The 15500-nt window shown below is 44.0% G+C and overlaps 1 protein-coding gene across 1 annotated transcript in view; it reads left to right on the top strand.

The window, feature by feature from the left end:
• The window catches only part of LOC141173935 (doublesex- and mab-3-related transcription factor 1B-like), a 288419-nt gene that overhangs the window by 95996 nt on the left and 176923 nt on the right, over positions 1-15500 (top strand). Inside the window, exon 4 of the mRNA XM_073658877.1 lies at positions 6996-7269. Coding sequence (XP_073514978.1) covers positions 6996-7269 — 274 coding nt within the window. The remainder of the gene's footprint in view (positions 1-6995; positions 7270-15500) is intronic.

The following is a 15500-nucleotide window of genomic DNA, read 5'->3' as shown; positions in this document are numbered from 1 at the left end:
GTGGGGACGATCGCCGCGGAGGACACGAAACGGATGTTCCGATGCTTCCTTGTAGTCGGCCTGGTAAGTCACATGGTTTAAATGCGCCTCGGGGGAATGCGGATGATGTAGATCAGAGGGAGCGGTATTTTCAGAGGGGCTTGGCGGCTGACAGGGCGACGGGTAGTGAACGGGTGAGCGATGTTGTGTCGGAATTTCTTAGCATGATGCGGGGTTTTTTGTCACCTGCAGCAGGTCCTAGCGGAGTTTGGCAGGGTGGTGCTGGAGGTTCAGGGGCAGTTGCGGAGACCCCGACAGTGGTGAGTGGAGGTATTCCCGCGCCAGTTGCAGCTAATGAGACGGTTGCGGCACCAGCGGCTGCGGCAACTCCAGTGGATACGGTGTGGTTGGATGACAGAGCGAGGGGCGAGGTAGGTTTATGTGTGCTTTGATGGCCCCTTGGGAGCTCATTTAAAGCAGGAGGTGCGAGAAAAAATATGGAAGGATGAGTACGTGGAAATTTTTTCTTTGTTACCGTTGGAGAAGTTTAATTTGGACAGGGTAAAGCCAGATGAGAGTAAGAAGGATGAGGAGGAGCGCAGGCGTTATCGTCTGATTCCTCGCACTTTTCAAAATTGGCTGCAGGCGTTTACCACACTAGCAAGTGTCATTGGGGAGAAAGCTCCGGAGAACTGTTCTGAATTATTTTGTTATTTAGATTCGATTAGTGAAGCATACCGTGTTTATGGCGGGACGGCCTGGCTGAGGTATGATGAACAGTTTAGGCAAAGAAAGGCAGTCCATCCGAGTTTACGGTGGGACCACAAGAAGATTAGTTTGTGGTTGCGATTGATGGCAGCACCAAAGTCGGCCTCGCCGTCCTTTCCTGGGAGTAGCGGGGATTCTGCCAATTCAGCGGCATCCTCGTCAGGCTCCAGGAAGGGGCTGTGCTGGCAGTTTAAAGAGCGGGAATGCCATTTTGGCACAGACTGTAAGTTTAAGCACGAATGTTCAGGCTGCGGAGGTTCTCACAGCCATTCCAAGTGCTTTAAGAAAGGAAAGAAAAAATCAAGCGAATCTTTTTCAAAAAGGGTGGACACCAGTGAGAATAGATCGGATGCTTCCGTTTCTAAGTAGGTATCCGGATAAGGAAGCAGCTGTGTTGTTGAGGGATGGTTTTAATTTTGGCTTCAGGATTCCATCGGCAGTTGTGCCACGTACGGTGCGGCCTAAGAATTTGATTTCGGCTCGGATGCATGTAGCAGTTGTTAAGGAAAAATTGGATAAGGAAATTAAGTTAGGTGGCATGGCTGGTCCTTTCTTGGAACCTCCGTTGCCGTGTTTATGTGTTTCTCCTCTGGGCGTTGTGCCCAAAAAGGAGCCTAACAAGTTTCGGTTAATCCATCACTTGTCGTATCCTCATGGTAGTTCAGTTAATGATGGTATTGATCCAGATTTGGCATCTGTATCGTATGTTTCTTTTGACAAGGCCGTGGACTGGGTGCGGAGGCTGGGAAAAGGATCTCTCATGGCAAAAACTGACATTGAGTCCGCTTTTCGTCTGCTTCCTCTGCACCCAGACAGTTTTCATTTACTTGGTTGTTTTTGGGACGGTCATTATTACGTGGATTGTTGTCTACCGATGGGATGTTCGATCTCATGTTCCTACTTTGAAAAGTTTAGTTGTTTTATTGAATGGGTAATTAGGGAGGAATCCGGCTTGGACTCCGTATTGTTCTATTTAGATGACTTTTTGTGTATTGGGCCAGCTGGGTCCTCAGTTTGTTCTTTGCTGCTTAGGACGGTTGAACAGGTAGCATCTCGCTTTGGCATTCCGTTGGCCCCGGAGAAAACGGAGGGCCCCTCCACGGTTTTGAAGTTTTTGGGCATTGAATTGGATTCCGTCAGGATGGAATGCCGCTTGCCAGAGGACAAGTTGTTAGATCTGAAGTCTTGTGTCCAAGAGGCTTTGCGGGCAAAGAAATTGCGCCTGTGCCAACTGCAATCTCTTTTGGGTAAGTTAAATTTTGCGTGCAGGATTTTACCTATGGGAAGAGTTTTTTCACGTAGGTTGGCTCAGGCGACAGCAGGCATTAAACATCCGTTGCATTTTGTAAGATTGAATTCGGAACACAAGGCAGATTTGTCCATTTGGGCGGACTTTCTTCAATCTTATAATGGCAGGTCGGTTTGGATGGATCAAGTCATTTCTAATGTGGATCTGGTTTTGTTTACAGACGCGTCAGGTTCTTTTGGTTTTGAGGCCTATTTCGGTGGAAAATGGTGTATGGGAGAGTGGCCGGAATCATGGAAGGATGCAGGTTTGACAAGAAACATGGCATTGCTGGAAATGTTTCCTATTGTGGTGGCTTTGGAGGTTTGGGGATCTGAGCTGAGGAACAAGAAAGTGCGTTTCTTCTGTGACAACTTGAGTGTAGTGCATTGTATTAACAACTTGTCAGCTGTTTCATTGCCGGTTCTGTCTCTTTTGCGCCATCTAGTGCTCAGGTGTTTGAATTTCAATGTCTGGTTTTGTGCTGTACATGTACCGGTTGTTCAGAAATCAATAGCTGATACATTGTCTCGCTTCCAGTGGGATCGTTTTCGGGAACTGGCGCCGGACGCGGAGCAGTTGGAAACCGATTGGCCCCGGTGGTTGTGGGATCTAGTGTCCGTGCAGCGTTGAATTTGGTGAGGTGTTCTGTTAACCCCAGTACTTGGTCTCGATATGTTTCTGCGTGGCGTCTTTGGCAGGAGCTAGAGGAGTCGGCAGGTAAGCAGGTGACGGAAGCGGACCGTCCCTATTTATTGTTGTATATGATCGGCAGGGCATTTCAGGAGGGTTTATCGGGCTCAGCTGTAGCTGGTAGGTTAGCAGGTTTGGCCTTCTTCTTTAAGTTAAGTGGTTGGAGGGACTTTACCAAGGATTTCTTGGTTCGCCAGGCGATGAAGGCATTTCGGAGGAGCTATCCAGTACGAAATTGGTGGCGCCCGGTATCGTTTGAAATACTGGGTCAGCTTTTGCATTGCCTTAGCGGTGTGTGTAGTTCTGAATATGAATGTCGGCTATTTGGGGCAGCCTTTGTTCTGGCGTTTTTTGGGGCATTTAGGATAAGCGAAATGGTGAGCAAGAATGTTAAGTGTCATGGCGGGCTGTTATCACAGGATGTAGTGTGCTCGGAGGAGGCCGTACGGTGTTATTTGAGGCCGTCAAAAAACGATACAGCTGGTAAGGGTTGTTTGGTGGAATTGTGGGCTGTGGACGGTTTGTTTGAATGCCCGGTGAGATGGGTTTCTGCATTTCTGGAGGTGAGAGGTCCATCATCGGGTGCCTTTTTGTTACATCAAGATGGATCTGCATTATCGGTGTATCAGTTTATTACCATCTTCAGGCGGGGTTCAGCTAGTTGTGGTCTGAATGGTTTGGAGTTTGGTTCTCATTCGTTTCGGATTGGGGCCGCTACTGGGGCTGCTCGCTGGGGTTTGGGGGTTAAAGCTGTGAAAAAGATTGGTCGCTGGGAGTCGGCGAGGTATCGGTCTTATGTCCGGCCTCATATGTTATAAGATTTTCCCCCAATTTTTGATAACGTTATTATTTGGTAACGAGTTTCTTTTCTTTTTTACATTCCCCCCCTTTGTTTTATGTTTCAGGACCCCGTCGGTTGATCTGGGTGCTAGGTCACTCGTACGTATATTGGGCTTGCATTCGGACCGACGCAAGACCGGCGGGGCGCCAGTTGGGCATAACGAAGGAGGTTGCGATGGTTCGGTGGATCAGTATCAGGGGTTTCCTGTGGAGCCGGGTAATGCTCAAATTTCATTTTTATGCTAATTTTGATAGGCCTCCTGATATACTCGTTTTGCATGCGGGTGGGAATGACTTGGGCTCCAGGACGTCTAGAGATTTGATCCATGACGTCAAATTTGACTGCCTGAGGCTTTTGGAAACCTATCGGGGATTAGTGCTCGTATGGTCGGACATCGTCGCACGCCTGGCATGGCGACACGCCAGGTCAGTCGAAAGGATAAATAAAGCTCGGAGCAAGGTGAATAGGGAGGTTTCCCAATTCATTGCTTGGCATGGGGGGGTTGTGGTTCGTCATCGGGATCTGTAAGTTCCGTCTAGGGAATTTCTGCCGTCTGATGGGGTCCATTTGAATGATATTGGCATAGATATGTGGGCATTAGCATTGATGGAGGGAGTTGAAAAGGCACTTTTGTTATGGCGGGACTCTCAGGCATAAGGTGTCATGCCTGCTCGCTATGGCGGAAAAGGAGGGGGGTTTTGAAGGCGGTTGCTTATATCGAAGGAGGACGGGGGAGCCCACTGCAGGGATGGGTGACTCCCATCGGTGTTAAGCGGGTGTTAAAATTTAAAACGGGTCCCTACTGAGCGAGGTCTCAGCGGGACATTTCTGGATGGGCAACAGTCAGCTGGGTCCCCCTGGGCCGGTTATGGTGCGGCTTGGGGTGGCATGGTGGAGCTGTTTGTTGCAGTTTTTCTCTAAAAATGGTGGAGCCTTCAATTCCCCTCCTCCTTTTTCAGAGTTAATTTAATGTTAATTAATGTTATTTATGTTTATATGCTGTTATATAATAAATGAGGCTGCTGTGGCCATTATATCCAATGTCACAGTGTGGTGTTTTTTATTTATAGTAAGTGGGGGGGTTTCAGTGGGCTGCGTATAGTAGGCCGTATAGTCATACATTCCGAAGTCATGATTATATGTACAGTTAGTGCCATATGCATATGTTCTATATAAATGGAGAGTCGACCCTTAGAATCGTCTCCTCAGGTTAACAATGGATTCACAGTCCATAACTGTCTGTATGACTAATAATGGCTCCAACTGCTATAATGATATGTTATCAAATAAGTAATCATGAAATATTGCAGTTAGAATGACATTTGGAAAGGAGGAGATTTCATTTATCTTATTTCATATCTAATTATTGGGTCTTTGCTGTTATGGTAGACATTTAAGTGTATGGCATTTTGATGGCATTTTATGTGAGGATACACCATGTGTTTATCACTTTGATTTAATATTGTCTTTTTCATTACTAAAGTGAACCAGTTAGGCTTCAGTTTATTTTAGGGTCCCCCGGGGTTCTGTTATGTGTCCATTTTTAAAACTGAAGAAAAAGCGCATCATGCAGAATCCCACCCCTCCTGCAAAATGGGATTTGGGCGTATACACTGATGGGGCCATAACATAATGGTGCTGACGTTACTGTGTGCTCTGTCGTGTATCATTTTTGGGCGTATACACCTACTGGAGGCAATTACGCAGAGACTGTGTCTGAGTGTCCACCTCCAGTAGGCATATACAATACAGACCAAAAGTTTGGACACACCTTCTCATTTAAAGATTTTTCGATATTTTCATGACTATGAAAATTGTACATTCACACTGAAGGCATCAAAACTATGAATTAACACATGTGGAATTATATACTTAACAAAAAAGTGTGAAATAACTGAAAATATGTCTTATATTCTAGGTTCTTCAAAGTAGCCACCTTTTGCTTTGATGACTGCTTTGCACACTCTTGGCATTCTCTTGATGAGCTTCAAGAGGTAGTCACCAGAAATGGTTTTCACTTCACAGGTGTGCCCTGTCAGGTTTAATAAGTGGGATTTCTTGCCTTATTAATGGGGTTGGGACCATCAGTTGTGTTGTGCAGAAGTCTGGTGGATACACAGCTGATAGTCCTACTGAATAGACTGTTAGAATTTGTATTATGGCAAGAAAAAAGCAGCTAAGTAAAGAAAAACGAGTGGCCATCATTACTTTAAGAAATGAAGGTCAGTCAGTGCGAAAAATTGGGAAAACTTTGAAAGTGTCCCCAAGTGCAGTTGCAAAAACCATCAAGTGCTACAAAGAAACTGGCTCACATGAGGACCGCCCCAGGAAAGGAAGACCAAGAGTCACCTCTGCTTCTGAGGATAAGTTTATCCGAGTCATCAGCGTCAGAAATCGCAGGTTAACAGCAGCTCAAATTAGAGACCAGGTCAATGCCACACAGAGTTCTAGCAGCAGACACATCTCTACAACAACTGTTAAGAGGAGACTTTGTGCAGCAGGCCTTCATGGTAAAATAGCTGCTAGGAAACCACTGCTAAGGACAGGCAACAAGCAGAAGAGATTTGTTTGGGCTAAATAACACAAGGAATGGACATTAGACAGGTGGAAATCTGTGCTTTGGTCTGATGAGTCCAAATTTGAGATCTTTGGTTCCAACCACCGTGTCTTTGTGGGACGCAGAAAAGGTGAACGGATGGACTCTACATGCCTGTTTCTCACCGTGAAGCATGGAGGAGGAGGTGTGATGGTGTGGGGGTGCTTTGCTGGTGACACTGTTGGGGATTTATTCAAAATTGAAGTCATACTGAACCAGCATGGCTATCACAGCATCTTGCAGTGGCATGCTTTTCCATCCGGTTTGCGTTTAGTTGGACCATCATTTACTTTTCAACAGGACATTGACCCCAAACACACCTCCATGCTGTGTAAGGGGTATTTGACCAAGAGGGAGAGTGATGGGGTGCTATGCCAGATGACGTGGCCTCCACAGTCACCAGACCTGAACTCATTCGAGATAGTTTGGGATGAGCTGGACCGCAGAGTGAAGGGAAAAGGGCCAACAAGTGCTAAGCATCTCTGGGAATTCCTTCAAGATTGTTGGAAGACCATTTCCGGTGACTACCTCTTGAAGCTCATCAAAAGAATGCCAAGAGTGTGCAAAGCAGTCATCAAAGCAAAAGGTGACTACTTTGAAGAACCTAGAATATAAGACATGTTTTCAGTTGTTTCACACTTTTTTGTTAAGTATATAATTCCACATGTGTTAATTCATAGTTTTGATGCCTTCAGTGTGAATGTACAATTTTCATAGTCATGAAAATACAGAAAAATCTTTAAATGAGAAGGTGTGTCCAAACTTTTGGTCTGTACTGTAGTTGTTGTTTTTTTTTTGTTTAGAATATTGCAAATTGTTCTTCTGTCTTCCAGAGAGCAGGATGTTTGCTCTTCTGTTACCAGCAGAGGGCATGTGGACAGCACTTCTGACTTTCTTGTGGATCCTGCTTACTACAGTAGCTTCTTTCAAACACCACTCTATCCCTATTACAACAATGTGTACAATTATACACCCTACCAAATGACTGTGACTGCTGATCCCACAAGTGCTGGTGATTTGGGTGCCATAGGTGGAGCGCCAATACCGAACACTTTTAGAAGCATCCCTGCTCCTTATGTCCAGGCTCAATCAGGAAATCAATGGCAGGTAAAGGATAGCAAATCCCAAAAGCATTCTGTTGTATAAGGTTTTATTTTGTTTTCTCATTTTAGAATTATATGGGTTCTATCATTTTAATTTATCACTGATCTCTGGTGTAATGGTATTTTTTAATAATTGAAATTTTTATTAAAATATTTTCATATTTAACAAGAAATATGCTTGAATAAAGGAATACAGATTACTAGATTACAATAAAAACAAATTAAATCAGCTTTGTAGTATATATGTAACATATTATGGTGATAAACAAATTTCTTATACATATAACACACTAAAAAACAAAGGAGGAATACATAAGGGACATGCAAATAAGACAGAATGGAAAGGGGATGAGTAAAGGTATTAGGGGTTGAAGGGTGGAAGGAGATATGACCTAGTGAATAAGTTTCCTAAATATTGAGAAGTACCCAAAAGGTGTCCCATGGGGACCAAATGAGGTTGAATCTCTCAAGTGTTTCATCATTCAGAGCAGTGCGATATTCTGGTTCTGATCCTGCTGTATAAGTCATATATACACAGGAAGGGGGGATTGTTTCCAATGAGAAGCTATCAGACATCTTGTAGCCGTTAATATGTTTAAGAGAAGTCTAACTGTTGTTTTAGATATATTTTGCGGAAAAATATTAAGTAAAAAGTGTTGAGGATCTAGCGATAGGTCTAGATCAAACATCTGTTTAATCAAAGTTTTTACATTTGTTCAGAATGGTCTTATTGGGGAGCAGTCCCAGAATAGGTGGAATATAGATCCTGTCAACAAGGCATATCTCCAACACAAGGGGGAAATGGGTTGATCTAATTTATGTAGAAGCTCAGGAGTGTGGTACCAGAAGTCGAGAATCTGGTATTGGTTCTCTTTATAGGTGATACAAGATGCCAAAATGGCTGCTCTCGTCCATACAAATCTCCAATCAGCATCGCTTAGGGCTGTACCCAGATAGCTTTCCCATTTGAACATTTATGGATACCTAGGCAAGGAATATCCATCGGGGTTTTGTATAATGTTCTAGACATCGGATTTTAAGTCTTTCGTTGACGGACCGTTTCTACAAAGTCTTTCAAAGAATGTTGGGATAGAAACCTGTTAACAGTGAAGTAGGGATGAGGCAAAATGCCTGATCTTAGGCTAAGTGCCCACGATGCAGAAATGCTGCATATTTTTTCCGCTTCTCCCAGGCAGGAAAAACGCATGTGGATTTTACATGCGTTTTCCTGCCAGGTAGAAGCGTTTTTGCATGCATTTCTGCATGCTGGTTATCAAGCGCTTTCCAAGCGATTTTAGCATCATTTGGAAAAGTGCTTGACAACTTGTTCACACTATATAAATCCATGAAACCGGCATGGATTTATAGTAGTGTGACCAAGTTAGTTAAAAAAAAAGAATAAGAATGGTAAAAAATAAAGATTATACTCACCTTCCGATGTCCTCCCGGTGTTTTTTCCGCTCCATCTGGTCTGCTGTATGGGTCGCAGTGTTGTGAAGGACCTGTGGTGACGTCATTGAGTCATGTGTCAGGTCACATGACTCAATGACGTCATGCAAGGTCCTTCACAACACCGCGACCAATACAGCAGACCAGACGGAGCGGAGAAAACACCGGGAGGACATCGGAAGGTGAGTATAATCTTTATTTTTTTATTTTAAATTCTTTTTTTTACAGGCTCTATGGTACCTGCGTCTGGAGGAGAGTCTCATCTTCTCCAAACCTGGATACCATCCGCACATGGAAATGCATAACATCCGTGTGTACAAATGTACTGATGCACTGATATTATGCGTTTCAATACAAGTCAATGGCAACAATTGCGCTGCGTGTCCGCAAAATTAATGGACATGCTGCGTATTTTTCCGCAATGATAATCCGCAGCGGAAATTTCCGCAGCATGTGCAAAGCACATGCGGATTATCATTGGGGACCATGGGGCACGTATTACAAAGCGTTTTCGCTGCGGAAATTCCACGGCAAAAACGCTTGAAAAACACATAGTGGGCACGCAGCCTTAATGTATTGGAATAATGGGAGCATAGGAATGGCTAATTTAGATTTCATGTCATCATAAGGGAGTAAAGTTCTTGCCTTATAGTTGTCTGCAAAATTAAACAGATCAGTGTGAGCCCATGTTCCCATTATTGAGAGGTTCAAGCTTTCAGGGAAATTTGGATGGAATAGGAAAGAAGTAAGAGGAGAGTTTGTGGATGATAACTTGAATTTTTTGGAACAGGACCTCCCAATGTCTCTGGTGAAATTCATTGGGCCCAGTAGTTCATTTGAAGGAGGATTGTAAAACCCATTCCATATCAGAGAGTTAGGGTGGGCTGGGGCAAGCCAAAGTTTTTCAATTTCCATCCATTTCATGTAAGCATGTTTAGATGACCATGCTGGGATTCTGTGTAAGTGAGTAGCCCAGTAATAATGGCTAAAATGAGAGACTCCCAAGCCTCCCGTATTATTGTCATTCAGCAAAATTGACTTTGAGATTCTGTGGCGTATTCCTGCCCATATGAATTTCAAAGTGGCTCCCTGAAGTGACCTTAAAGGGGTTTTCCCACGAACAAAAGTAAATTTTAATCAATAGATCTTGGAATAATAATATCTCCCACAGTTGGATGTGCTTAAATAAAATGTACCTGCGCTGAGGTAATCTTATAAATGTGCCCCTGCTGTGTACTGTGTAATGGTTGTGTCTTACTGTACACAGAACATGGTCTGATCATACCACATCTCTGGTCGGGGGTGGAAGGGGGGGGGGGTTAAGCAAAAGACAATATTATAGCAGGGGATTGCAGCCGATTATTTTTGTGGTGTAAAACATTTCCCCGCCTGTTTTTAAACAAAGTTTTACCTCAAAGAAAGAATTATTTATGATCCCATGCTGTAATGTCTGTATACTTTTTTTTTCTATCCCCCTGGCCAGCAGATGTGGTATGATCAGACCATGTCCCTGTGACTCGCCCCCTGGGCCGTGGGGCACCTGGAACCGGGCTTCAGTGCGATGATGGGGGTAGTAGTGGCAACCCAATCCCGTGGCTCAGGGTGGTCAGACCAAATGCTGTGGCAGTCTATTTGTAGAGTTATGACTGTCCGACTACGCAACCCGTGGATTGCGGTCGGGGATGACCGCCGCTGCAAGGCAGACCTCTGAGGCTGGTGTGCAGCACAGGGATAGGATAACTCCCCACGGGAAGAGTGTAGCCTCAGGGCAATATAGGTGGATGCTGGGGGCGATGGTGTAGGCCGCAGTAATAAGAGTTCAGAGTCCGCTTCAAACAGTCCAGGGTCTTTATTGTAGGTATTACTACTGACCCAACAGGAGTACTGGGCAGAAATGGGCCTGGGTGTCTGAGGGCATTCGGGCGAGCCCCACTGGTGAGTGTGAAGGCCTACCGTTCTCTCTCTGCCCTTGCTGACTATCCCCCTTTTCGTGGTGTAATAGCCCACGTCCCTGAGCTGGCCGTGTACTTCGTCTGTATGGCTTGCGACTCGGGCCTTAGGTACCTTTTGCTTTTCCGTGCTGTACCGGTCCCTCTGTGTGGCGGAGCCCCCAGGCTTCTTAGGCCAAGGACCTGAAATCCCTTGCGGGTTGGTTATCTGCTGCAGGGCTTGCAACCCTGACAGCCTCGGACCCCAATGTCCGTTGGTGATTCTCTCAGCCAGGACCGACTCTCGTCGCCTCTGTCCCTGGCTCGCAGCTTCTCCTCTGCCTCACGGACTCCTTGGTTACAGCTCAACTGTCCCTCCTTCTCTGGGACTAGTCTCAGTCCTGAGCTAGGTCGTCCAGTTCTCTCTAACCCTGCCCTCAGTTCCAGCTTTTATAGGGGCAGCCAGCTCCCCCTACTGGCCTGGGACAGGAGGTGCTGTATGCTAATTGTCCCTGACCAGGGAACCTCCCTCCTGCTCTCAGACAAAGCCTTTAATATTTGTGGCATCCAGGCCTGGGGTGACACACCTGTATGGTCAGACACAGCCATTACACAGTACACAGCAGGGGCACATTTATAAGATTATCTCAGCACAGGAACATTTTATTTAAACACATCCAATTGGGGAAACTATTATTATTCCAAGATCTATTGATTAAAATTAACTTTTCTTTGTGGGAAATCTCCTTTAAAACCCCTTTGTGACCCTGGGATTTTCCGTTTTTGTGTTTTCGCTTTTTGCTCCCCTTGCTCCCAGAGCCATAGCGTTTTTATTTTTGGGTCAATATGGCCGTGTGAGGGCTTATTTTTTGTGGGACAAGTTGTACTTTTAAACGCCATTACTAGTTTTACCATATCATGTACTAGAAAACGGGAAAAAAATTCCAAGTGCAGTGAAATTGCAAAAAAAAAGTGCAATACCACAGATTTTTTTTTTTTTTTTTTTTTACCACTTTCACTGAATGGTAAAACTGACCTGCCATTCTTATTCTCCAGGTCATTACGAGTTCGTAGACACCAAACATGTATAGGTTCATTTTTATTTAAGTGGTGAAAAAAAAATCCAATGTTTGCTAAAAAAATAAATAAAAAAAAATGGCGCCATTTTCCGAGATCTGTAGCGTCTCCATTTTTCGGGATCTGGGGCCGGTGAGGGCTTGTTTTTTGTGTGCCGAGCTGATGTTTTTATTAATACCATTTTGAGGTAGATCCGATCCGATCGGATTAATATTTTTTTTTATATTGATAGATCGGGCGATTCTGAACGTGGCGATATCAAATATGTGTATGTGGGGTTTATTTTTTATTTTATTTTGGGGCAAAAGGGGGGTGATTTAAACTTTTACATTTTTTTAATATTTTTTAATATTTTTAAAAACATTTTTTTAAAACTTTTTGCTTGCTTCTATAGTCTCTATAGGAGACTAGAAGCAGCAACTGTCTGATCGCCTCTGCTACATATAGATGATCAGCAGATCACCTCTATGTAGCTGAAATGCTCCTGTACTATGAGCGCTGACCACTAGGTGGCACTCATAGTAATCTTTACATGACAACCACTGGTGTATGCTGCAGACCCAGGGTTGTCATGACCACCCATCGGTGACCCGCGATCACGTGATGGGGTCACCGATGGGCGGCGTAAGTGAAGCGCTTCCGGCGCGGCGATGTTAAATGCCGCTGTCAGAGATTGACAGTGGCATTTAACATGTTAACAGCCGCGGGTGGATCGCGATTCCACCCATTGCTGTTGCGGGCACATGTCAGCTGTAATAATCAGCTGACATGTGCCCGGTTCAGTGCGGGCTCAGCGCTGGAGCCCTCACTGAGCCGGGGGTGCTGGCCTGGGGCGTACTAATACGCCCTGGGCCAGTAAGGGGTTAAGTCTATGAGTGGAATATGTATGGGTAGGGTTTCAAACAAGTATAATAATTTTGAGAGATTGGTCATTTTATTGATAAGATACGACCGGATAGGGGTAGGGACATCCATCTCGTCAAAACGGACTGGATTTCTTTATATAATGATGGGAAATTATTCTTGTAGAGAGTTTAAATGAAGATGAAGGATTAATTCCTAAATATTTGAGGGTAGTGTCTTTCCAATGATATTTAAAGTTATTACGGAGGAGGTTCAGTTTGGGGATTGGTATATTTAATGAGAGAGCTTCTGTTTTAGGTATTTGTTTTGTAGCCAGACAAGGAACCAAGCTCTGATAAAGTGGAGTGTAGATAGGGAGGAGAAAGGTGATGATTGGTGACTGTTAGAAGAATATCATCAGCAAAAAGGGAACTTTTAAATTTTATATGTGTAACCTGGACTCTTTTAACCCCTTCACCACCTTTTGGGTTTTTCCGTTTTCGTTTTTTGCTCCTCTTCATCCCAGAGCCGTAACTTTTTTATTTTTCTGTCAGTATGGCCATGTAGGGTTTGTTTTTTGCAGGACGAGTTGTACTTTTGAATGACACCATTGGTTTTACCGTATCGTGTTATGGAAAACGGGAAAAAAAATCGAAGTGCGGTGAAATTGCAAACAAGTTCAATTCCACGATAGGTGTTTTTTTTGTTTGTTTTGTTTTTTACCAAGTTCGCTAAATGCTAAAACTGACCTGCCATTATGATTCTCCAGGTCATTACGAGTTTGTAGATACCAAACATGTAAAGGTTCTTTTTTATTTAAGTAGTGAAAAAAATATATCAAAAGTTTGTAAAAAATAATAATTCAAAGGCGCCATTTTCCGAGACCCGTAGCGTCTCTATTTTTTGGGATCTGGGGAGGGGTGAGGGATTATTTGCGCATTGAGCTGATGCTTTTATTGATACCATTTTGGGGTAGATACGATGTTTTGATTGCCCGTTATTGCATTTTATTGCAATGTTGTGGCGACCAAAAAAAAGCGTAATTCTGGCATTTTCATTCTTTTTCTCGTTACGCCGTTTACCCATCGGATTAATTATTTATATATATTTATAGATTGGGCCATTCTGAACGCTACGATACCAAACGTGTATTTTGGATTGTTTTTTAATTGTTTTATTTTGAATGGGGCGAAAGGGGGGTGATTTGAACTTTTCTATATATTTTTTTTTATATTTTTTACTTGGTTCAGTAGTCTGGGAGACTAGAAGCTGCGATCATCTGATCGCTTGTGCAACTTATAGCAGGGATTCAGCTCTGCTATGTGTTGCAGAAATGCTCATTTGCAATGAACGCAGACCGCTGGACGGCGTTCATATCAGATCGGCAGTGACAACCACATGGGTCTCCTGCAGACCCTGGGTTGACATGCCAACCCATCGGCTCCCCGCGATCATGTGTTGGGCGTGCCGATGAGCAGAATTAGTGACATGCTTCCGGCGTGGCCATGGTAAATTCCGCTGTCGGAGATTGACAGCGACATTTAACTTGTTAACAGCTGCGATTGAATCACGATTCCACCTTCGGCTGTTAGGGGCACAGAACAGATGTGCCTGAAAAGGTGCGGGCTCAGTGCCCGCACCAATGAGGGGGAGGCAACCTATGATGTACCTATACGTCATAGGTCGTAAAGGGGTTCATGTCTGGGTTTGATATAATAGCAGCAGCAAGGGGCTCTACATAGGGTGAAGAGTAGTGGAGATAATGGGCACCCCTGTCTGGTACCATTCTTTATTGTGAATGGTTTGGGGGAGCTATGGGGAAGTGTAATTGTTGCTGAGGATTTGGAATAGAGTGTCAGAGTGGGGAGGAGTTCATCCTGGAAGGTTTTGTAATATAGGTAGGGTAAGCCGTCAGAACCCCGGTGTTTTTGTATTTGGCAATTGTTGTATTATTTCACTAATTTCCTCCTCAGTGATATGAGCATGTAACATATTGATTGCCTCAGTAGGGAGAGTGGGTAAGTGGCAAGAGTCCAAAAAGGTACTAATAAGAACATTTAGTGAACATGGTAAAAAAACAAAAAACAACTGTGAAATTGCACTTTTCTTTGCAATTTCACCGCACTTGGAATTTTTCCCCCATTTTCCAGTACATGATGTGGTAAAATCAATGGTTTCATTCAAAAGTACAACTCATTCCGCAAAAAATGAGCCCCCATATGGCCATATTGACCAAAAACTAAAAAACTTATGGCTCTGTGAAGAAGAGGAGTAAAAAACGAAAGCGCAAAAACAGAAAATGGCCGTGGCATGAAGGGGTTAATTAAATAAATTATAGATGGCTGGAGAGGGTAAAGTGCTGCAAATATGTATGGTTAAATATATGGTGCTTATGTAAGACAAGCACTAGAATTGAGAAGATATGATTTGCTGATGTGGATATGTGATGAATAATAATAATAATAATAATGAATCCGTCATATACATCATACATTGATGACATACACAGCCATGTACGAAGTGCTTATGGAGGTGACATGTAGATCAGGGGAGCAGAGAGCAGTCATTATATGTCTCACGCTTCCACTCTCATACCCTCTGGAGGGAGATTCTCATGCAGATCAGTATCCGACCCAAAGATCTAACCAACTCATTTACTTAGAAGAAAAACATGGATTTCTCGGTAATAAGATGTCGAATCCCAGATATCAAGATATTTTAGTAAGCTTCCTTTGCCCATATAGACTGCTTAGGAGGGTTGATCCTACTGACAGATTCTGTTTAAGTGCATTATTTTCGTGTCCATTTTGTGCACTATGCACTTGACGCGCCCCCTGGGCCAGTGCTGTTTGGGGGATACCCGGAGCCGGATCAGATGGGGGTTGTAGTCTCCGAGTGGCTGTGACCCGGTCCGTGCCCAGGGCGTCAAGCTCAGTGT

The sequence above is a fragment of the Phyllobates terribilis genome, unplaced genomic scaffold (assembly GCF_046119375.1).
Source record: "Phyllobates terribilis strain yellow unplaced genomic scaffold, ASM4611937v1 Scaffold_1__5_contigs__length_1240528914, whole genome shotgun sequence".
Taxonomy (NCBI): Eukaryota; Metazoa; Chordata; class Amphibia; order Anura; family Dendrobatidae; genus Phyllobates; species Phyllobates terribilis.
Note: the sequence above shows the minus strand (reverse complement) of the source record. Positions and strands in the feature narration are given on the sequence as shown.